The 24,397-nt window shown below is 39.3% G+C and overlaps 1 protein-coding gene and 1 long non-coding RNA gene across 3 annotated transcripts in view; one reads left to right on the top strand and one right to left on the bottom strand.

Moving 5' to 3' along the window:
• LOC100564005 (tubulin-specific chaperone cofactor E-like protein) overlaps window positions 1–10,272 on the bottom strand; it is a 96,305-nt gene extending 86,033 nt beyond the window's left edge. The window contains exons 1-3 of one of the 2 annotated variants that reach the window (XM_003222792.4): window positions 10,114–10,272; window positions 2,695–2,805; window positions 974–1,123 (exon numbers count right to left, since the gene is read on the bottom strand). In XM_003222792.4, the coding sequence (XP_003222840.2) occupies window positions 974–1,106 (133 nt within the window). In that variant the 5' untranslated portion in view covers window positions 1,107–1,123; window positions 2,695–2,805; window positions 10,114–10,272. The remainder of the gene's footprint in view (window positions 1–973; window positions 1,124–2,694; window positions 2,806–10,113) is intronic. The other variant, XM_003222805.4, reaches the window with a different exon arrangement.
• Window positions 10,273–10,359: 87 nt separating this feature from the next.
• LOC103279297 (uncharacterized) overlaps window positions 10,360–24,397 on the top strand; it is a 34,980-nt gene continuing 20,942 nt past the window's right edge. The window contains exons 1-2 of the long non-coding RNA XR_010000413.1: window positions 10,360–10,492; window positions 12,655–12,723. This is a non-coding gene — a long non-coding RNA (uncharacterized LOC103279297). The remainder of the gene's footprint in view (window positions 10,493–12,654; window positions 12,724–24,397) is intronic.

Consider the following 24,397-nt stretch of genomic DNA (forward strand, 5'->3'; position numbering starts at 1 on the left):
GTTTGAGTAAAATAAATCAGGCCAAACTATATAAAATATAGCAAACAATTCATACGTGGGCCTCGTAGGCTCGTTTTGTTTGTCTGCTCATTCATGTTACAAAGACTCAGCCATTCTTGATATCATAGACAGACATAGTAAAGGTTTAAAACTACCGCAAAATCACTGAGTTCATCGTCCTTCAACAGATGGGTCACGACCTGCAATGGGTCCTACACAAAGTTATGGTCAGTGGTGGCATCTTCTCTATGTGATTTTTGTAAAAAGTAGTAGAAAAGAGAGAGAAGCAGGGGAGAAAGTAAAAAGACAGAAGCATCCAGTAAAACACTTAAATATGTTCCATGGTTACCTGTAAGTTAATGGGAGGCCTTATGTGTGAACACATGTTAGACTTTAGATGTCACCTATTTCGCAGGCAAGTTCAGCAACTGGAATTCTCAACTGAGTTTATACAGAATCCATTCTGGATACATTTTTTTTTTTAAAAAAAAGGTTGCAACCAGATCCACTGCTGAGATGCTCTTTTCATCATTCCTTGGAGTTATTAATGGAGCATCCTGAAAGTTTCTGTTAAGGTGACTCCGCTGCAGTTAATTTTGAGTGGCATATGATGCACTTTGTCCTTGACTGACTCAACTTATTTCTGCTCTTTTCTGTCAAACTTGGTTACTGTCATTTCCACCCAAATAGTTTCCTTGTATTTTCCTCCCTTTGGGGTGGCTGTGATACAAATCAACCTGACAGGGATTTAAAATGACACTCTTTGTGTGTGTGTGTGTGTATACATGTTAGAGGTAAGGGTGAAGCTGTTCTATACACCAAAAGCAAGCGGAAATGTTATCCATCCTGCCCTTTACCTTCTACATAACCAGAGAAAGAACAGGGAAAGGAATATCAGTATTATTCCCGCTCTTCAGACAGATTTGTCAGCACATCAGAGACGACAACCAAAGGTCTTCCTCAGAACCTGTACCTTTCATAGGTGATCCCTGAGGGGTCGCTGGGACATGAACGCCCATCCCAGGACCACGTCGGTACGGAAAGTTTTCTGGGCTGTATTTCTCGCACAGAACTTGCATGAAGCTTCTCCCAGCAGGCTGATCCATGGTCCCTTCTTGAAATTCTATGTTCAAGAAAAGGAGAGAAAACAAAGTTGCTCTTTCCACCAGAAAAACTATTCCAAGACAGAAAGAACATCTATTCCTGCAAGTCAAGATTATCCCCATGTCTGAACTGTGAAACAAAACAGAAAGGTTGCTATCAACTGAAGTCCACAGAAATGCTTGTTATGTATGGTACACATATTGCTAATTACTGTTGGATGTGATGAGCTAATTGAGCTTCAAGATGGATAGGAATGTGTGCATATTTCATCTTTGTCCTAGCATGGACTCAAGATGTTTTACAAAAACAGAAACACAAACAAACAAAGGCTAAATCTTGATCACAGTGAGAACACAATTAAACAAGTTACTATATTAAAATGTTATGGTTTTTTGAAAGCGTAAAATCACAATCAAAAATACAGTACACACAACCAATAAAAGTTAAAAATACCTTTACACACAATAGATATGACTTCCTGCAACTGATTACTCATTACATGCCATTTGGCCCTTGCCTGACAATGAAAGGACAGAAGAAATGAAGGGAATTTCACAGATTGGGAGTATTTTAAGTACATTTTAATATGTGGTTTTATAGATGTATTTGACTATGTCATGCCCACCTTGAGCCGAAAAGAGAGGCAGGTAATAAATAAAATAATAAGAACCATAATCATCCAACAAGATCCTTCTCCACATCCTCACCAGACAGGCCTGTAATGATGGTAGGACAGGGAGAAAGTCCCTTCCCAAAGAACAGGTCATGGGGATGTACAGATAGTGCGGACCTAAGTCATATGGGACTTTATTGGCAGTTTTACATCTGCAGAACACAAGCTGCCCTAAGAACAGTCTTAACATAAGCCTTCCTTAAGATCAACGTTCTCAGTTCTAAGAGTGGTGCATAACTCCAATTTTATTCTGGAGCTATAGGAGAACATCCTGCATTCATCCAAGAGGATCAAAGGAGATTTATTTTTATATACCACACATTAGTTTTGTTTTTTTTACAAGAGAACATACACACATTATATTTGGGTGCAGGGTTAGATTGGAGGTTGGTTTCCTGATTCCTTTTTCCTACCTTTGATTTGTGCTTGTATTTTAAAATTTGGAAGGGGGGGGGGGGAGAAACTGGTTTAAAACAACAAAAATGACACATAATAGGACACTCTAGTACTGACAAATCTGTTTATATTTCTGTCTTCTATATATGAATTCACTAAGGATCTACTGGTAGATCTTTAGGTAATTTACAATATCTTAAACATTTCTGTGTCCTGACATTGACATCACAACAGAAACAAAATGGATCCCCCTCTCTACTTATCCTAATTTATACTTTTCAAAATAATGAAGGCACGCTATAGCCCGCTGTAATATTTCATGTGGAAAGAAATTCAATTCGGGTCTTGTCTTCAAAACTAGATCAAAATTCTCTAATCCTAATTGCCTGTCATTTGCAACAAGCTTCAGTTGGTGAATGTTAGTTGGTGAACAAACCCGACTGCAGAAATCTGAATTTTGCCTTCACTTCCTTTATATGTCTGTTTTAGCACCTCTCTGCTCCCATATGGAATTTACTTACTGGTTTCAGCATCAGCTCTCCATAAGTTAACAGATGTGGCTCTTAGCAGAATCAATTCAGCCAGCCCTTCATTTTTTTCAGAGGCGAAACATCACACATCCATGTAACTTGCTGCAACGGGAAGAAAGAGAGACCTTTAGCAACAAGGTTTAGCTTTGGCTTCTGGAAAACCTAAGGCCAGGTCAATTTGATTCAAATATGGCCAGAAGAACATCTATAAGAAACAGCTTTGTCCACCAGCTTCAAAAGGTCAAAGAGGGTGATCAAACCAATTTATGGAGAAGGAGAAGTCTATTAATGACTGCTTACCATCATGGATAAATTACATGTTCAGAGGTAGCATAACACTGCCCACCAGTTGTAATAGAGATGACAAACCAACAAGGAATGGCGATTGCCTTTATGTCTTGTTTATGGGCTTCCGAGAGGCAATTTGGATGAATAGGCAGGAAACGGGTTCCAGTAGAAGATTTGTCCTGATTCTCTTTAAGTTAAAAAAAGTTCTGGAAATGATGGTCATCATACAAAGGACAACACTCTCCAAGTTTAAAAATAATTCCAATGTTTAATATGTCACTAGTGCAATGGGCTCCCCAGAACTTCTGTTCCTTATAGAACCAATATACCCAGCCTTGATGACCGATGCTCAGGCACAATACCCTCACAAATCAGGCCATGATACACAGAACTTCCAAAAAGTGTTCCTAAAATCAGACCTTTCATCTGAAAGAAGATAACATGCAGGGGCCCCATTCTATACTTAAATAAGCACACAGAAAGAATTTACTTCAGTCTACTTTAAAAATAAAGGACAAAGACATTTCATGGCAGTATTATTCAACATGAAAGGGTTCTACAGGTCGACCGTCAGTTGCTGCTGCAGAGATGAAGGAAGGCATATCGCATCGATCACCCTGGCTGACTGACATAATTTTATCTGAAAACCTCAAAATGACAACAAATTATGCTGCTGACTGCACTTTTTCCTCCAAAGAGCAGAAAACTTAGGTCAAATACAAACCCAATGTAAATTGTGAAGCAGAAATTGGGAAACAGGCATTTATTTGGAAAGCTGTCATATGAAAAAGAGTTTCCAAACTTACTATCAATATGGAAAAGTTTCCAAACTGGTGCATGACTTTGGCAGAACTACTTTTCTCATATTGCTCATGTGTGAAACCCCTTCCTTATAAAAAGAACCAGATAATAATAATAATAATAATAATAATAATAATAATAATAATAATAATACCCACCTCTAATTTAAAAGCTAGGTTTATAGAGGCTATCATTCCAGCAAAGGATTATCGAACACATTATGGAACGGAAAATCTAGTCAATCTTGGCAAGCTATTATATCTGTCTCTTCTCCCATTCTTCCACCATAAAATTCAAATAGACCTGACAGGTACTCCCAGGAGGTCTCACATAAAGTTATTGATCAGAACTAGGCCCTTAGTCTCGCCCTACGTTTTCAAATTAAAAAATGGAAATTTGTGCTGTTGAGAAGATGAATGAGATAAGAACCTGCCACCTGTTCTGTGGACAGTGAAACTTTTATCAATACTAATGTAATACAGACCTTTAATCAAGAATACTAAATATACAAAGATTCTATAATCCAGAAGGGAAGCCAGTGCAGTATAGAAACATCAAGAGAGAGACAAAAACCTAAAACAGAGTCCTGCACTAACTGCTAGGAGATTGCTGGCTTACTGATTTATTTAACCTGCTCCATTAAGCAAAAAAGAGACAAGGTCACCTTGGCCATATGAGTATGAGCTCTGCAGGTCCAGAATTGAATAAGCCTGCATCCTCATAACATTTATCCAGGGCAAGGGAGTGTAAATTACTACTTTGCAAGAGGGACAAAAGGAAAATGCATTGATTTATCCAGTTTTTGATTACAAAAGCAATCAAAGTTCAAAGTATGCTTGGGAAACTCTGCTCACCAGTGACTGATATAAAGGCCAGTACAGGTCACGCTGGCTGATATTGAGTCAACTATTGATTTATGTATGCCAGTATTGTCTGTGCTAACACACACTAACATTTAGAGTTCTTACTGGTAGCAATGCCCAATACACTTCTTCATGAGAAGCTGCCTTATGTTAGGTCATATGATTTGTCTGCAGTGCTGATATGGGCTTTTCTGAGTTACAGGAGGCTTTCAAATTATACAGTTATAGCACTAAGGTTCCATTTTAATTGCCATGGCTACATGCTATGGAATCATAGAATTGGCTATTTGCTGGGTTGCTAGAGGTATCTGGCCAAGAACTTTCAATAATTTTCTCTAAGTGACAGCTCCAGGGATTGTACTGGGTGAAGGCACAATGGCGGAAATGGAATCACAGCACTTTAATACTACAGTGTGAAAAGATTCTAATACAAGGTCTTTGCCATAAACTGTCCCTTTTCTCTGGAGACACCAGGACCTCATCACACCACAGCCTGGATTCACTTTAAATCCACTTTAGGGAGGGATCTTTAAACAGCTCAGTCAGACAGATCCTAGGCCTTACCAAACTACAAACCTTAGAATTCTGCAGGAGGCAGAAACCGGATTTAAAGTGGATCCATGCTCTGGTGTGATGAGGCTGTAGGACTTTGCACATGCTCTGCTATTTGGTTGCTGTTTTAGAATGGAAATTTAGGACATTAACTCAGACCTTCTGTATCCAAAGCACCAGTTCCTATTTAGCTACAGCCCTCCCCAAAATAAAGAAAATGTATCTCTAAATACCAGCTATGGGGAAGAGGTGATTGAATGCTCACTGATGGAAACAGTGCATTAGACTAGACAGTCTTAGAATAATGTAACAAGGGAAAATATTAGCCTTCTTGTTACCACCAATCATAACTGAAACTTATCACAATGCATTTGTTTATATGTGTCTTGAAGTCACCTGTCGAGCTACAGCAACCACAATAATTTTGCAGTATTTTCCAAGTGAAGAAATACTCAAAGGTAGTTTGCTATTGCTCCCTCCAAAATATAGCCTGCAGCACCTGTTATTTTCCTTGGTGATTTTCCATCCCAAGTATTAAGCAAGCCTAACTCTGCCTAGATTCCAAGATCTGATAGTACCTTCAGTCTCCTTAACCTCCCACAATATCCTAGATTACATTTTCACCTTCAGGAAATGGAGCTCAATTGCTGCCCCTTCCATATTCCATTCTAAGTATAGAGGCACCTCATGACAAACATAATCTACTAGTTCTGTGCTGGAATTATAATGATAGCTATGTAAGTGATGACTATAACCTAACCTATTTGCTAAGTGATTATTAATGTCACAAGAATTGACCTCTGTTGTTTTGATTTAGGTTATCATTCATTATAGTTATAGGATTAGTTGTTTGGGAAGCTACTACACCTCAGAGATTATTTTTGGTTAGTTTTTGGTCCATAATCATAATTTGGCCCTTTCTCTATAAAAATAGGAATCTTAGTTACTTACTTCTGTGAACCAATACTATTAACTATGCCAGCTATGATTGAGAGAAGATACAGCCCAAAAACATCTGAAGAACACACCCCCAGCCTACATAAATAAAGTCAGATTGTGACAGCGCCAAGAGCAATACCATAGAATTGGACGACAGGAATTTGGAATGACAGGAAGGCTAACTTTCAGTGAGCAGAGTGAAGTGTATTATCTGAACCGACGATTTCCTGCAACAGTTGTATCTGTTAAATGATTTTAGAATGTTTATGTTTTATTTTATAGTTGGTCTTATTGTTATTGTGATTTGTATGGTTGATTGTATTGTTTTAGAACAGTGGTTACCAATCTGTGGTCTCTGGACCACCAGTGGTCCTCAAGAACTAAAATATGGTCTGCGGCCTCACCGTTACTAGATTATTGCAACAACAGCAACTGGTCTTGCGAAACCCTCCTAAAGTGCCAAGGCAATGGGGATGTTGGGAGGGGAGAGGCTGAGTACCCACAAAAGGTGCGACAACAAGCCTTCAGACTGCTGCTTCTCCTCCTCCTCCCTCCCCCTGAGCAGAGCTGTTCCATGTGGCGTCTGGAAGCGGGGGCACCTCGGTGTCTTCATTTTTTGTCCTGTTCCTGTGGTTATTTGGGGTGCTGATTCAGAAAACTGCATTGGATAGACTACATCAGCTCTAGATTATTAAATATGCTTTTCTGTGGGCGAGCAGGTGGCGATTACTGGATGGCATACGTTCTGTATCAGAAACTGGAACTGACGTGGTCTATTCAATGCAATTTTCTGAATCAGCACTCCAGATAACCAAAACGAATTCAAAGTTGACAAAAAACTGATTCATAACCTTTTGGTACCAATGTTGGAGAGTGGTCCCTGGTCAAAAAAAGATTAGGAAACGTTTAAAGTGTTGTGAGCCGCTTTGGGTCCCGTTCAGGGAGAAAAGCGGAATATAAAGAAACAATAATAATTATTACAGTAGAGTCTCAGTTATCCAACATGAACGGGCCAGCAGAACGTTGGATAAGCGAAAATATTGTATAATAAGGAGGGATTAAGAAAAAGCCTATTAAACATTATGATTTTACAAATAAGGCACCAAAACATCATGTTTTACAACAAATCGACAGAAAAAGCAGTTCAATACACGGTAGTGTTATGTAGTAATTACTGTATTTTGTAATCAATGTATTGAAAACATTGATTATAAAAACATTTACTAAAATTTGACTACAAAGATAGAATTGCATTAAATGAACGTATAGTACTAACATTGTTGGAAGTTAAATCCGTAAAAAGTTCAGTCCTTGCTATCAGGCACATATCTTATATCCTTTTACTTGCTTTTTCTTCTTCTTTCTTTTTCTTTTTTTCTTATCTATTTTCTGACTATTTCTATATTTTAACTATGTAATAATAAATCTCACTAAAGATTATTTTTAAAAAGTTCAGCTGTGGATCTGGTTGGGAGCCAGACTGCGTTGGATAATCTAGAACGTTGGATAAGCGAATGCTGGATAAGCAAGACTCTACTGTAATGATTGCCAACCTAGCAGTTCGAAAACATGCAAATGTGAGTAGATCAATAGGTACCACTCTGGCGGGAAGGTAACGGCGCTCCATGCAGTCATGCTGGCCACATAACCTTGGAGGTGTCTACGGACAACGCCAGCTCTTCAGCTTAGAAATGGAGATGAGCACCAACCCCCAGAGTCAGACACGGCTGGACTTAACGTCAGGGGAAAACCTTTACCTATATTACTGTAATGATATAGTAATGATATAATACAATATTCAATAGAGTCTCACTTACTCAAGCCTCGCTTATCCAAGTTTCTGGATTATCCAAGCCATTTTTGCAGTCAATGTTTTCAATATATCATGATATTTTGGTGCTAAATTTGTAAACACAGTAATTACAACATAACATTACTGCATATTGAACTACTTTTTCTGTCAAATTTGTTGTATAACATGATGTTTTGGTGCTTAACTTGTAAAATCATAACCTAATTTGATGTTTAATAGGCTTTTCCTTAATTTCTCCTTATTATCCAAGATATTCACTTATCCAAGCTTCTGCCGGCCCGTTTAGCTTGGATAAGTGAGACTCTACTGTATCATGATATTTTGGTGCTAAATTTGTAAATACAGTAATTACAACATAACATTACTGCATATTGAACTACTTTTTCTGTAAAATTTGCTGTATAACATGTTTTTGTGCTTAACTTGTAAAATCATAACCTAATTTGATGTTTAATAGGCTTTTCCTTAATCCCTCCTTATTATCCAAGATATTCGCTTATCCAAGCTTCTGCCGGCCCGTTTAGCTTGGATAAGTGAGACTCTACTGTATTGTAAAGATATATTACAATATAGTAACTGAATGCTTATATTGTGCTATGCTAATAATATATTGTATGTTCATTTGATTTGTAAGCCGCTCTGAGTCCCTTTCGGGGTGAGAAGAGCGGAATATAAATGTAGTGGCTTCAAACTACAGGAAAGGAGATTCCGCCTGAACATCAGGAAGAACTTCCTCACTGTGAGAGCTGTTCACCAGTGGAACTCTCTCCCCCGGGCTGTGGTGGAGGCTCCTTCTTTGGAGGCTTTTAAGCAGAGGCTGGATGGCCATCTGTCGGAGGTGCTTTGAATGCGATTTCCTGCTTCTTGGCAGGGGGTTGGACTGGATGGCCCATGAGGTCTCTTCCAACACTACTATTCTATGATTCTAGTAAATAAATAATATTACCATATAATGATATAGTACAATATACAGTAGAGTCTCACTTATCCAAGCCTCACTTATCCAAGCTTCTGGATAATCCAAGCCATTTTTGTAGTCAATATTTTCAATATATCATGATATTTTGGTGCTAAATTCGTAAATACAGTAATTACAACATAACATTATTGCATATTGAACTACTTTTTCTGTCAAATTTGTTGTATAACATGATGTTTTGGTGCTTAATTTGTAAAATCATAACCTAATTTGATGTTTAATAGGCTTTTCCTTAATCCCTCCTTATTATCCAAGATATTCGCTTATCCAAGCTTCTGCCGTCCCATTTAGCTTGGATAAGTGAGACTCTACTGTATTGTAATGATATAGTACAATATAGTAATTGAATGCTTATATTAAAAAGGTAAATGTTTCCCCCTGACATTAAGTCCAGTCATGTCTGACTCTGGGCGTTGGTGCTCATCTCCATTTCTAAACCGAAGAGCCAGCGTTGTCCGTAGACACCTCCAAGGTCATGTGGCCATTGGCATGACTGCATGGAGCGCCGTTGCCTTCCTGCCGGAGCAGTGCCTATTGATCTACTCACATTGGCATGTTTTCGAACTGCTAGGTTGGCAGGAGCTGGAGCTAGGAGCGGCCGCTCACGCAGCTCCCGGAGTTTGAACCTGGGACTTTTCAGTCTGCAGCTCAATGGTTTAACGCATGTCGCCACCGGGGTTCCTTATGCTTATATTGTGCTATGCTAATAATATATTGTATGTACATTTGATTTGTAAGCCGCTCTGAGTCCCCTTCGGGGTGAGAAGAGCGGCATATAAATGTAGTAAATAAATAAATACTGTATAATGGAAACTAAGCAAGGGAGGTTTATATATCTGTGGATGGTCCAGGGTGAGGGAAAGGACTCTTGTCTGTTGGAGGCCAGTGTGAATGTTGTAATTAATCACCTTGATTAGCATTAATGGCCTTGCAAGCTTCCCATCCTAGCCTGGGGGAATCCTCTCATCCAAAAAGAGAGGCCTTTTTGGATGAGGGACTCCAACTTGTGCTTCTGGAGATGGAGGCTCGTTCTCCATCTTTCCAAGGCCTCCCCTTTAAGTGACCCTTGTGCCAGAGGCCCCTAGGCCTGGCCTACCCACCCAATATTCCTTCCCCACAACCCACATGAAGGCCTTTTCCCTCCCCAACTCCTTCCTTCCCTTCCTTTTCCTCACCGCTTTAGGCTCCCGTCCTGGACTGACCCGGAAGCCGTCACCAGTCCTGGAAGAAGAAGAAAAAGAAGAAGAGTACGAGAACAAGCAGAGAAGCCAAACATCACGTGACTCCCCTTCTAGGAAGGTCACGTGAAAGAAAGATTTTTTTTTAAAAAAAACCGACGGGTTACTATGGAGAGAAAGGAAGAGGCGTGGCTTTGAAGGCCTCAAGCCCCGCCTTCTTTCGAGGGTTGCCGGGGAGACGCGGAAAGAAAGGGGCGTGGCTCTAACTAACGGTTGTGGAGAAGGGGAGGGGGGAGAGCGCGCGCCGCCGCCTTTCTGCGCATGCGCGCGCGTTTTTCGGTTTCCCTCATGGTTTGGAGCAAAACGGCCGTTTGAGGTAGAAAGGCTTAATTTAGAGGCCTGGTTTAATTATCTCATAATTGGAACATTTCTGAGTGTTGCTCCCAGCCCATTGGCTTCTTTAGATAGTTTTTAGATACTAGGTTTCATATCTGAATAATATATAATAATTGTAATAATAATAACAACAATAATAATATATTTAAAATATAAATTCAATAATTTCAGTGTTGTTTAAATTATAATTATAAATTTAAAGGATGAAAAGGATATTTAAATATAAATAATGTAGTATAATTATATATATTGTATATACATATAATATTGATAATATAATGTAATACAATAATTATACAATATACAGTAGAGTCTCACTTATCCAAGCCATTTTTGTAGTCAATGTTTTCAATATATCATGATATTTTGGTGCTAAATTCATAAATACAGTAATTACTACATAGCATTACTGCGTATTCAACTACTTTTTCTGTCAAATTTATTGTCTAACATGATGTTTTGGTGTTTGTGAAATCATAACCTAATTTGATGTTTAATAGGCTTTTCCTTAATCCCTCTTTATTATCCAACATATTCGCTTATCTAACATTCTACCGGCCCGTTTATGTTGGATAAGTGAGACTCTGCTGTTGAAAGGCTTAATTTAGAGGCCTGGTTTAATTATCTCATAATTGGAACATTTCTGAGTGTTTCTCCCAGCCCATTGGCTTCGTTAGATACTTTTTAGATACTAGGTTTCATATCTGAATAATATATAATAATTATAATAATAACAACAATAATATATTTAAAATATAAATTCAGTAATTTCAGTGTTGTTTAAATTATCATTATAAATTTAAAGGATGGAAAGGACGTTAAAATATAAATAATGTAGTATATAATATGCAATATAAAGTATAATTATATATATTGTATATACATATAATATTGATAATATAATGTAATACAATAATTATACAATATACAGTAGAGTCTCACTTATCCAAGCCTCGCTTATCCAAGCCATTTTTGTAGTCAATGTTTTCAATATATCGTGATATTTTGGTGCCAAATTCGTAAATACAGTAATTACAACATAACATTACTGCATACTGAACTACTTTTTCTGTCAAATTTGTTGTATAATATGAAGTTTTGGTGCTTAATTTCTAAAATCATAACCTAATTTGATGTTTAATAGGCTTTTCCTTAATCCCTCCTTATTATCCAAGATATTCGCTTATCCAAGCTTCTGCTGGCCCGTTTAGCTTGGATAAGTGAGACTCTACTGTAATTATATATTATATATTACATGTAATATTACTAATAATATTACAGTATAGTTGTATAGTACACTATATTAATATATAATGCTTATATTGTGCAGAAGGGCTGGATATAAATGTAGTAAATAAATATTGTACAATATAATAATATATAATATTAATGTAGTTCTATGCTGCTAATACATTGTTTACATGTAATGTTACTAATAATATTGTAATGTAATGCAATATAATACTAATAATACAATATTATTAGTGGCGCAGCGGGTTAAACTGCTGAGCTGCTGAACTTGCTGACCAAAAGGTCAGCAGTTCAAATCCGGGGAGCTAGGTGAGCTCCCGCTGTTAGCCGCAGCTTCTGCCAACATAGCAGTTTGATAACATACAAATGTGAGTAGATCAATAGGTACTGCTCCGGCGGGAAGGTAACGGCACTCCATGCAGTCATGCCGACCACATGACCTAGGAGGTGTCTACGGACAACGCTGGCTCTTTGGTTAGAAATTGAGATGAGCACCAACTCCCAGATTTGGACACGACTAGGCTTAATGTCGGGGAAACCTTTACCTTTACCTAATACAATATAATAATATAAAATAGCAATATTTTAGTATAATAACACTAATATTAATTATAATACTGGTAATATGTACTGGAACTTGCTTTGCCCTTTTTTTGTAATATAAGACAGTGTTCTGAAGTTTGTAGTTTGGCTGCAGATTTCAGTAGTAGTCAAGAGTCCCGAACTGGATTAAATGGTCAGTGTAGATGCCTTCATTCAAGGCTGTAGCTGGGCGGGGGGGGGGGGGGGGGTAGGGGTTCAATCCTCCCCCTGAAAAATTATGTCTGTTACCAGAAGTCAGTGAAGCCAGTCAGCAACACTGGTCTTGAAACTGTCTTCTCTGTTTTTCAGAGCCAATAAAAGAACAGCTAAGACCTAAGAAAGATGAAATGTGTTCAAACTAAGTCTCACCATAAATAGGTAAGTTTATCATTGCCCCCTTTTTCTAGGAGAGCTAGTAATTTGAGTGGAAAGAGCCACTGCAATGCTTGGGCATCTTTCATTGGCTTGGTATCTCTCTTCACAGCTATTTAAAATCATGAATTCTTGTTTTTCTGTTAGTCATTCAACTGTTTTTAATGGTTAGTAAAAGGTAATTGTTTTATTGCAGCTACATGGCCATTCAGAGATAGTTTTGTAGACACTTCTGGACTACATGCTTTTCCCTTTGGGTAATTAGAACACCTCGAACAAGCAAGCTGTGTAATTTCTGGGTGTGGGAACTATATGCTAGAATCTCATTGACCAGAATTCAGTCTGGGGTTATTGTTTCCTATCCAACCTACATTATGGATGATGGCACAGCTTCCCTTGTCTCAAATGCAACAGAGAAATGATGATTGTTCCCAAAAGCTTCATATAGATCTTGAATAGTATCCAGGAAAAGGTTGGACATTGGGGACAATTGGCAACAGGCTGGGAAATACCCATCTGGTGCTATAGACAAGAATTTGTTTACAGCCATTGCAGTTGAAACCAGTTTTTCTTTCTCTGTGTCCCCCTTGTTTCTCTCATCTTTCAAATTCACCCAACTACTGCCTTATAAAACTGCTGTGAAATGTTTTTAATCCCTGTTTGAAGTTCATCTCTGGAAAATACAATTTTATGAAAATACTTTGTTCTTAGTAGGCTTTAAAAAAATCCCTATGCATTTATTCTGATTCAAAGCGAATCATAACATTTAAATCCCCTATTCCTCACTCCTAAACTTTTTTTAAAAGTGCAGAGAAACGATTGCATGCAAATATATGCTATTTGGCAAATTGCATCTTCCTTTTCCCTATAGATGGTTCTTTAATTCTTCAAAGAAATCTTGCTCTTTTCATAAAACCCTTTTCCTTTTACTTAATTTAAACATTTTCAGCCAGTTTCATGATTTAGTAATGGGAAATAAAATTGGAGCTTTAATAAGTGTCAGGAAAAGAAGTCGCTCACTTCATCTGACGATTAAGAGGCAAGTCAAAGGTGTGAAAATTACCAATTAACCATAGTGCCCTGGTATGTCAATTCTATTGACTGTTCTATATTTCTAACTTTACAAACCCCATGGGAGAGGTCAAAAGCCTCTATGCATATCAGGACTGGACTATAGTAGTGAAATATTGTCTTGTTCAGATTTTTAGCAAAAGCCGCCAGACTCATTCTGTCAGTCTGCTTATAATACCTTTTGAATCCAGACTTATGCATATTTTTGTTCAGCCTATTCTGTGTGGGTTGATCTAGAACAGTTAATTCCTTATGTATACTTTTTCTCTCCAACAATGGGATTTCCTCAAAGTCATGCACCTTGGCAATGAGTCGTGCAAACCAAGCCTTTGTTTACCTTTTAATAATTGACTAGAAAACAAAACACTTTAAATGCAACATGTATAGTTGAGAAGAAACGTGTGCTGTAAAAAAAAAATTCACCATTCAGGCATTTTTCTACTACGAAAATGTGTTAAGTATATTGGATTCTCCTTCCAGACCATTTATTTCAGCTAACTGTTCCCAAAGACTAGGACAAGCCCCTACATTGCCCTCTTTCCGCAAGGAACTGAAAACCTCGTGGTTCTGGGAGGTCTTTGAGCAAGATCAGTTAGCTGTTCAACATGTTGACCTCGCTCTACACGCCATCCACCCCCGGGTCCTATGATACACTGAAGTACAAGTTTTTACCTATCTTTTAATTGATTATGTCTACCTTGCAGATCTGATTACTGTATTGGACTCCTTCATGATAATTGGTACTGTAACTGTGTTCATTTTTAGATTGAACTGTTTTTATTGTTTTATGATATTGTTTTTGTTATGTTTGATTGTTCATGCCATTGTATGTTGTTTTGATAACTGACTGTTTTGTACATACTGGAAACCACCCTGGATCCTCTCGAGATGGAGTGGTATACAAATAAAGGTTTGTTGTTGTTGTTATTATTATTATTATTACAGAACTGTTGAATAAATATTTAAAATTGTACATCTTAGGAAGTATGAAATGTTCATACTGTACACAATTTTTTGTTACTGTGCCTGCTTTCTTGTAAGTTTACCACGTTCCTTAAAATATTACAGTTTACTTTATCAGTTTAAGAATCAAGGCATGGAGCCAATGAAGCTTACATTTTTTTCTTTATTTTTTGGGTGGAATTTTTAATATAGCAGCATAGGAACCAAATCATTTCCTGTCTGAATTGAATAAAAATTGGCCAGTGAGCCTAAGAAACAATTAGGTTCATTTTGGTATGCACATCCATTTTGATGTCTTATCATGTTCATAGGGGAAATTGGAAAATTTTTGGTTTCTGCCTCCTGAGCTAAACTGCAGAGAAAGCTACAGTGAGCCATGAATGAGACAAAATTGCAGTCTCTGTGTTATTTTTGGATGTTACTGGCAACATGATTCTTGGGTTGGTAGCCATCTAATAAGCATGATACCAATGTTTTACTTGTTATGTGAATTTTCTTGACTTCAAATTCTATCATGTGAATTGCGGAGCCTTCTTGTGCTGTACTCTTAGAGAGCTTAAAGCTTATAACTAAAAACTAAATCTGTCACAGCTGCTAAACAGTCAAAGAAGTCTGTCCGTGTACGTGCATGTATACATATGTCTATGTAATTGTCTCAGTTTAGTCTTGTAAATGAGAGCAGAGGTTTCTTTTCTGAATAAGGTTATAAATGTGGCAAGGCTGTAGAATTTAAAAGAACAATATGATTTGAACAGACAAATCTGTCATCTTAACATTCACCTGGGAATCAGAGAGATTTCTCTCTGTGTGTTCATTTGCATTTCCTTTCGGCTTTGAAATAAATTACATCCAACCTTGGCTCCCTCAGAGCTAAGCCTGGAAAAGCTGAAGTGCTAACCTCATCATCTTACCTGGAAGCACAGATAAAGTTTTGACAAGAAACATTTTCTTTCCCAAATAAAGCAACAAACACTTTGAAGAAACCAATAGGAAGTGAGCAAAATAAGGCCATATTCCTCCCTTGGTACATATATATTTAATTAAAAACACCTTATTTACATCAGCAGGGGACCTGGTCTACATTGATTTACTGTCATGTGTTCTGCATCTTGGCAGTTTGAATATTGAGTTAGGTTTTGAGTATAAAAATAGTGGAATTAATATTACATTGTGGATTGGCAGCAGGTTAGATTAGCAAGTTATTATAAACTAAGCATAGCAGATTAAGAATACATCTTTAAAATTATTAGCATGTGTATAGGATTTTTTAAAAGGACACCCTACACATTATCTCTAATTTTATGACAATGAAATGGAGGCTGAGTATTATGATCTTCATCTTGCAAATTGTAGGCAGAGGGAATTTCTGCAAGGGCAGTTTTGTCATACTGCGTTAATGAACATCCACCTATCAAAATTATCTCCTTTTACATTATGAGTAAAGTTGTAGACACGCCTCCTTTGTATCTGGCCATGTAATGTGATATATTGAGCTTGGCCATTGACTCATCTATCTCAATATTATTTACCCAGGCTCAAGGCTGTCAGAGGTCTTTCTCAGTCCTACGCAGAAAGGGGCAAGCAATGAAACTGGGACTGTATGCGCAAAAGACGTGCTTATTTCCCCCCACATACATTTGGGTCTTGAACCTCAGAAATGGAAGTAGCTTAAGGCTGCCAGATCTCAAAACCTAGTTCCAAATTATGATTTAACTGCAGATGGGAAATCGGGGCAAATTCTCCAGTTTTTCTGGACTTAGCCCGAGGCAAGAAGCAAGTGCTGGGTGCAGATTTCTAGTTCAGGTGAACAGCAATATGCTACGATTTGCAAAACTTACTTTGTGGGTTGCTGTAACTTGCAGACTCTGCTTCCTTCCCTTTCATTGCCAAGGTGAAACCCAACCTTATTGTAGTTCCCTTCATGATAAAAAATATATATTCTGCTATGTTCAGGGTGAGATGCTGGTAGAAGCAAAAGTCATGAGACTGGCTCTTTCATCCACCCCAAAGCAAGAGAGTATAAATGTTTGGTAATTTATTTTGACCTTTCAGAACCACTTTTAGAACCACTTTGGAAAAATGGACCCATGCACAGCTCTATTAGCTATAGAACCTAAGTGGATCCAGAGTCAAATACCTCTGCCTAGATACTTTTGATATTTCTTTTGGATTTACCATATACACAAATAATTTAGCGATGTGAGGTACTTCTGACTAGATGCTTTGTGAAATTTTGTTCATCTCTAGGGAATGAACAATATCACCATTGTTCATGTAGCAAAAGAAGTTATTTCTCCATAGTCTCCATATTCTATTACTTTGGAACCATCACATTCTAATAGGATTTGTCGCATCTTAGCAGCTTTGTAACTGACTTGTGTACATTAATTTCTGCTTTACAATCAGTGATCCCATAGTGTTGAATGCCTCCTTGTAAAAAAAATGACCTGTTAAATTTCTTAAGTAGGAATTTGTATAAACCATTTGGTCCTTCTGCCATAGTATGTCTCTTCTCTGTCTTCCATGGGCAGCTTGTTCTTCAAGGATCTTTGGAACAATAGGCTTTTTCTAAGCTCTTTCATCTTGCTGTACTTCTCTGAGACGAATTCATCATTGTTGAATGTAGAAAGTGTTTTCAAATCTTAATCTGTCATAATAACCTTACTGAAGTCACTATTGTTGTCATATTACCAACAATTGTGAATGGGCTTAGAGCTTCATTTGCTTGAAAATAAATCCTCTTTACAATGATTATAATTGCCCCAGTAGTATACTTGAGTAGTAGCTGAATCGTAGAATCCAGTTTTCTAGTGCCAGACTGCCAAGAATGTGGTTTATTAAAACCATTCACAGTATTGGCTCTAAAGCTGTACCTGTCACCCATACAGAAAGGTACGTAGACAGCAACAGCAACCATGTATTTACCATACTTAAATCTCCTTTAACTTACATTCTAACACTAAAACCAGGACATGTATCACCAAGCAATGTCAGAGCATGGTCAAGATAGCAAAAGATATTGAGGAGGAGGAGTGAATAAGTCAGGGGAGGCTACAGCAGTTGGCTTTTGCCTGAGCATACTGGAATGGGGGTGATTCCATCTCTATTGACCTTTCCCTCTTGCTGAATTGAGTGCATACTGCTTTGCAATTTACTCAATTTGCAGCAGCTAAATTCAGATTAGGACAAAGGGGGAAAGTGGTTGGAGAATAGAGAAACTGAGACATGTTACAAGCAGCTGAAAGAGTGGGATAGTGGAGGATTAATCTCGAGTCCACCAAATTGAGACAATTGGAGGGTATATGCTTATGGTCTCCCATTAAACACTGGTCAAATCTGCATGTGTTTATCTTCGGCAGTATTATATAATCGTACACGTCCAGATAGTGAGTATGAAGGCATGTATAATACACTGATGTAAGTGGTGTGCTCTGTAGTCCCTAATGTAAGTTTTTCCACAAAGAGAACTTTCCCATGCCCTTCCTAAAATGACTTTTTGGTTTGTTTCTGCTTTACCCTGAGGAAATTGAGGGTATAGATCAGGGGTCCCCAAACTTTTTAAACAAGGGGCCAGTTCACCGTCCCTCAGAACTTGGAGGGCCGGACTATAGTTTGTTTGTTTTTTTTTAAAAAAACTATGAACAAATACCTATGCACACTGCACATATCTTATTTTGAGGTTAAAAGCACAGCAAAGCACCCCTGATAGATGGCCACCCTGCCTCAATGTTAATAATAACAATAATAAAATAATGAAGAGGGTTGGAAGAAACCCCTTTGGGACATTTAGTCCAACCCTCTTCTGCCATAACAACAACAACAACAACAACAACAACAACAACAACGAGTTCCGGTTATCTGTAGCCTCTGCCTCCCTCTCCTCTGCACCTCCTCCTGGGGCAGCCAGTGGAAAGGAGCTCGGCGAGAGCTCAATAGAGGGAGAATGACATTTCTCTCCCTCTTCCTCCACTAAGAGATGATTAGAAATATGCTCCCGGTTTCTAAGCCATGCCATTGGCAATACACTCAGCAGTAGCAATATACTCCGGATTTTATGCCAGGACTCCTGGCTTTAGCAAAGGGAAGAAACGCTCTCCCTTCACTAAGGCTTGCAGTCCTGGGATAAATCCTGAGCATATGGCTAATCAGCAGTAGCAATATACTCCGGATTTTATGCCAGGACTCCTGGCTTTAGCAAAGGGAAGAAACGCTCTCCCTTCACTAAGGCTTGCAGTCCTGGGATAAATCCTGAGCATATGGCTAATCAGCAGTAGCAATATACTCCGGATTTTATGCCAGGACTCCTGGCTTTAGCAAAGGGAAGAAACGCTCTCCCTTCACTAAGGCTTGCAGTCCTGGGATAAATCCTGAGCATATGGCTAATCAGCAGTAGCAATATACTCCGGATTTTATGCCAGGACTCCTGGCTTTAGCAAAGGGAAGAAACGTTCTCCCTTCACTAAGGCTTGCAGTCCTGGGATAAATCCTGAGCATATGGCTAATCAGCAGTAGCAATATACTCCGGATTTTATGCCAGGACTCCTGGCTTTAGCAAAGGGAAGAAACGTTCTCCCTTCACTGAGGCTTGCAGTCCTGGGATAAATCCTGAGCATATGGCTAATCAGCAGTAGCAATATACTCCGGATTTTATGCCAGGACTCCTGGCTTTAGCAAAGGGAAGAAACGTTCTCCCTTCACTAAGGCTTGCAGTCCTGGGATAAATCCTGAGCATATGGCTAATCAGCAGTAGCAATATACTCCGGATTTTATGCCAGGACTCCTGGCTTTAGCAAAGGGAAGAAACGTTCTCCCTTCACTAAGGCTTGCAGTCCTGGGATAAATCCTGAGCATATGGCTAATCAGCAGTAGCAATATACTCCGGATTTTATGCCAGGACTCCTGGCTTTAGCAAAGGGAAGAAACGCTCTCCCTTCACTAAGGCTTGCAGTCCTGGGATAAATCCTGAGCATATGGCTAATCAGCAGTAGCAATATACTCCGGATTTTATGCCAGGACTCCTGGCTTTAGCAAAGGGAAGAAACGTTCTCCCTTCACTAAGGCTTGCAGTCCTGGGATAAATCCTGAGCATATGGCTAATCAGCAGTAGCAATATACTCCGGATTTTATGCCAGGACTCCTGGCTTTAGCAAAGGGAAGAAACGTTCTCCCTTCACTGAGGCTTGCAGTCCTGGGATAAATCCTGAGCATATGGCTAATCAGCAGTAGCAATATACTCCGGATTTTATGCCAGGACTCCTGGCTTTAGCAAAGGGAAGAAACGTTCTCCCTTCACTAAGGCTTGCAGTCCTGGGATAAATCCTGAGCATATGGCTAATCAGCAGTAGCAATATACTCCGGATTTTATGCCAGGACTCCTGGCTTTAGCAAAGGGAAGAAACGCTCTCCCTTCACTAAGGCTTGCAGTCCTGGGATAAATCCTGAGCATATGGCTAATCAGCAGTAGCAATATACTCCGGATTTTATGCCAGGACTCCTGGCTTTAGCAAAGGGAAGAAACGCTCTCCCTTCACTAAGGCTTGCAGTCCTGGGATAAATCCTGAGCATATGGCTAATCAGCAGTAGCAATATACTCCGGATTTTATGCCAGGACTCCTGGCTTTAGCAAAGGGAAGAAACGCTCTCCCTTCACTAAGGCTTGCAGTCCTGGGATAAATCCTGAGCATATGGCTAATCAGCAGTAGCAATATACTCCGGATTTTATGCCAGGACTCCTGGCTTTAGCAAAGGGAAGAAACGCTCTCCCTTCACTAAGGCTTGCAGTCCTGGGATAAATCCTGAGCATATGGCTAATCAGCAGTAGCAATATACTCCGGATTTTATGCCAGGACTCCTGGCTTTAGCAAAGGGAAGAAACGCTCTCCCTTCACTGAGGCTTGCAGTCCTGGGATAAATCCTGAGCATATGGCTAATCAGCAGTAGCAATATACTCCGGATTTTATGCCAGGACTCCTGGCTTTAGCAAAGGGAAGAAACGCTCTCCCTTCACTAAGGCTTGCAGTCCTGGGATAAATCCTGAGCATATGGCTAATCAGCAGTAGCAATATACTCCGGATTTTATGCCAGGACTCCTGGCTTTAGCAAAGGGAAGAAACGTTCTCCCTTCACTAAGGCTTGCAGTCCTGGGATAAATCCTGAGCATATGGCTAATCAGCAGTAGCAATATACTCCGGATTTTATGCCAGGACTCCTGGCTTTAGCAAAGGGAAGAAACGCTCTCCCTTCACTAAGGCTTGCAGTCCTGGGATAAATCCTGAGCATATGGCTAATCAGCAGTAGCAATATACTCCGGATTTTATGCCAGGACTCCTGGCTTTAGCAAAGGGAAGAAACGTTCTCCCTTCACTAAGGCTTGCAGTCCTGGGATAAATCCTGAGCATATGGCTAATCAGCAGTAGCAATATACTCTGGATTTTATCCCAAGTCTCCTGGCCTTAGCGAAGGGAAGAAACACTTTCTCTCCACTAAGGCTTGCAGTCCTGGGATAAATCCTGAGCATATGGCTAAACAGCGTATTGCAAAACCCCTTAATAATTAAAAATTAATTGAATAATAATTAAAATACCTTTTGAGTGGCATAAAGGCAGAAAGGCAAGGCTCCTCCAAGATTTGTACAGGGAGAGGAAGAAGCCAGAAGAGGCTCAAAGACTCCTGCAGCAAAGTGGCGGGAATGGAGGAAAGGCAAGGCTCCTCCAAGACTCGTGTGGGGAGCAGGGGAAGCCAGGAGAGGCTCAAAGTCTCCTGCAGCAGAAAAGTGGCGGGAAAGGCAAGGCTCCAAGGCTTGTGCAGGGAGAGTGGGAAGCCAGGGAAGTTGCGTATAGCAGAAAAATGGCCGGAAAGGCAGAAACGCAAGGCTCCAAGGCTTGTGCAAGGAGTGGACAAGACAGGAAAGGCTGTAAAGCAGCGCGGGCCGGACTGATGGCCCCGGGGGGCCGCATGTGGCCCGCGGGCCGTAGTTTGGGGACCCCTGGTATAGATAGTAAAGTCACAATTATCTTTCTTCATGATGCCCTTCATGCTCTTTCCAAATGGTACGGGTTTTAGTTTAGAATCCATTTCTAATAGCACAAAGGCAGATTCTTAACTTGTGCTACAGTCATGGAGATTGAGTCAGATAAACACATTTGCTGCCAGTAATGGCAACAAAGAGCCCGGACTGTATTTGGTTGTGAGATCCTAGAGGTCACTTGGTAAACACAGCAAAGGAGTATACTGTCAAAGGTAACCAAATGGGATGAGAGAAAGTGAAAAAGAGCCTGACTGTTCTCTCTGAATGGGTCATTGTGCTGTTCTTCTGAGGAAGCCACCACAGAAAAGGTTAAGTAGCCATTCTTACTGGATGCGCTGACCTAAATAGGAGGATCAGTACTGCTTCCCTTATTATCAGGGCAGCTTTATCTCTCCACATAGGCTTTGGAGCTGCAAAGTGAATCTGGGATGATTTAACACAACCAGAAATCTCAGTAATTGCATCAGTGGAGTTTTGAAGCAGCCCGTGACCCTCATCAATACATTAATGCATCTGGAAGTCAGGTCCTAGGCTGGACCCCAAGGGGAAAATAATGTCCCTTTAGAGATGAGTGCAGATTAACTGGCCCAGAAATCAAAACTCATAAAACATTCATTACAGAAAGAAGCCCCAGTATCTTGGCAATCATATAGGAATTTCACCTAACCTGCCTTGAGCGCCAAACTTGGCAAAATTCCAGGATGAATATGGAACATAGGAGAGACTTGGCTAGAGAAGAATCTGAAATCCTTGCTTTATCTGCCTCTTGAGGGCTTTGAAGCCTAAAGCTTGTAATGGACAGCAGGTGTGGAGAAACAATTAAAAGGGATAAAGTAATTATATTTGAATTGATCTAATCTTCCATTTCCACTGGGATCTGGAAAGATATCTTTCTAGAATGATCACGTTTCATCAACAAGGTAGGCATTCTGGGAAAGTTCATTTCAAATGACAAAACCATGAACTTCATTTGCATGTGAGTGAGGCTGTTCAAAAGAATGAGGCCACCCAAAAAATGCTTGCGCTGGGCTAACAATGGTGGAAGGGAGGGGGAAGAACAATGTGTATCCTGTCATGAAACCATCCTCACCCAAAATAGCCTCTATTCCTCTATTCTCTCTCAGTTTAGAAATTTCTTGCAAAACTTATATCCAAGCCAACACACACACACACACACACACACACACACACACAAAGGAACAAAGCCAATACAAAGAGACTTTTGGTCTAGGAAATTGGATGTCAAATGTATAAAAGGAAAGGAGTTCCAATGAATTGTGTAGAACAAAAAATAGATCTCACCTGTAAATTGCCTTAATCCACTTTCAACACAGCTTTTATTTCTAGTGATGTCCTAGTCTTAGGGCCAGTTTACAAAATTCTTTGCGTGTTGGCTACTAAAGCTGCTGACTTTTTGTGTTTCATCTTTGGCCATCCCAAGGGCTGAGAAAATCTTGACCTGCTTAGTATCTATCTGGCTGCTTTTAAAGAGCCAGGCCAATAGAGAGAGAAAAACACAGGAAGCTTCATCAATGGCACCCAAAGAAAAGGTTAATAACATACCCAGCAGAAAGTGCCAGAAGGTCTTGTAACCAACTCTATGCTAATCTCACTTTTTAAATTAGTGAGAAAATAAAATGACCATTATGGGAGCAACTTTAATGTCCACCGGGTTCTTGCTTCACATGGTGGCAATCCAGATGCCCATGGAAACTCACAAGCAGGACACAAGAGTAGTAGATGATCCATGTTCCTACTTTCCAGTAGATGATATTTGGAAGAATGCTACCTGGGAATTGGGCACTTCCATATAACCGTCATGACTGCTAGCCATTAGCCAATTTGCTCTACAGAATGAAGATATAAACTCCTTCATGCTGAGTCTTAACAGCAACTATATGGTAGTTAAGTGTTTTGGCCCATTCATTAGGCTTAACTTAAATTCTCTTACAGAGATGTCCATGTACTTTACCTAGTGTGCATGGCTCCATGCTATGGGATCATAGGATTTATAGTTTAGTGAGACACCAGCACAATTTGGCAAACCTCACAAAACTATAAATCCCATGATTTTATAGCATGGAGCCATGTTAAAGTGATATCAAATTGCATTGATTCTACAGTGCAGATGCATCCCTGGATGGCATTCTACACAAGCAGCCTACATGATAAAAAACAAAACAAAACATTATATGCAGGTGTTAAAACTGCCATGTGCAAATTTTAAAAACAAAACTCGGTGTACAAAATTCAGTATCAATGGTGTGACTTAAATATTTGCAGGTGTGGCTGTATGTACCTGCTTCTTCAGTGTGTATTAGGGTTTGCAAGCTAAAAAGAAGTGGTGTTTTTGTGATCTGACTTCTTTCACCCTGGTGAAAAGAAGTGGTTTCAGTTATTCATGAGAGACTCCTTCCACCTTTGGGTGTAAATAAATGTTAAATGACCCTTTTTCATACGACTTTTCTGTACTGCTTGTTCAGATATGTCGGCCTTGAAACAGAATGCACCCACTGACAGTGGCACTTCATGAACATTTATAAGGGCAATCAATAGGACTGTGTCTTACTTCATTGTGTACCTGTCATTCAGTGTAGCCACAAAACACCTATGATTTGT

This window comes from Anolis carolinensis, unplaced genomic scaffold (genome assembly GCF_035594765.1).
Source record: "Anolis carolinensis isolate JA03-04 unplaced genomic scaffold, rAnoCar3.1.pri scaffold_8, whole genome shotgun sequence".
Lineage (NCBI taxonomy): Eukaryota > Metazoa > Chordata > Lepidosauria > Squamata > Dactyloidae > Anolis > Anolis carolinensis.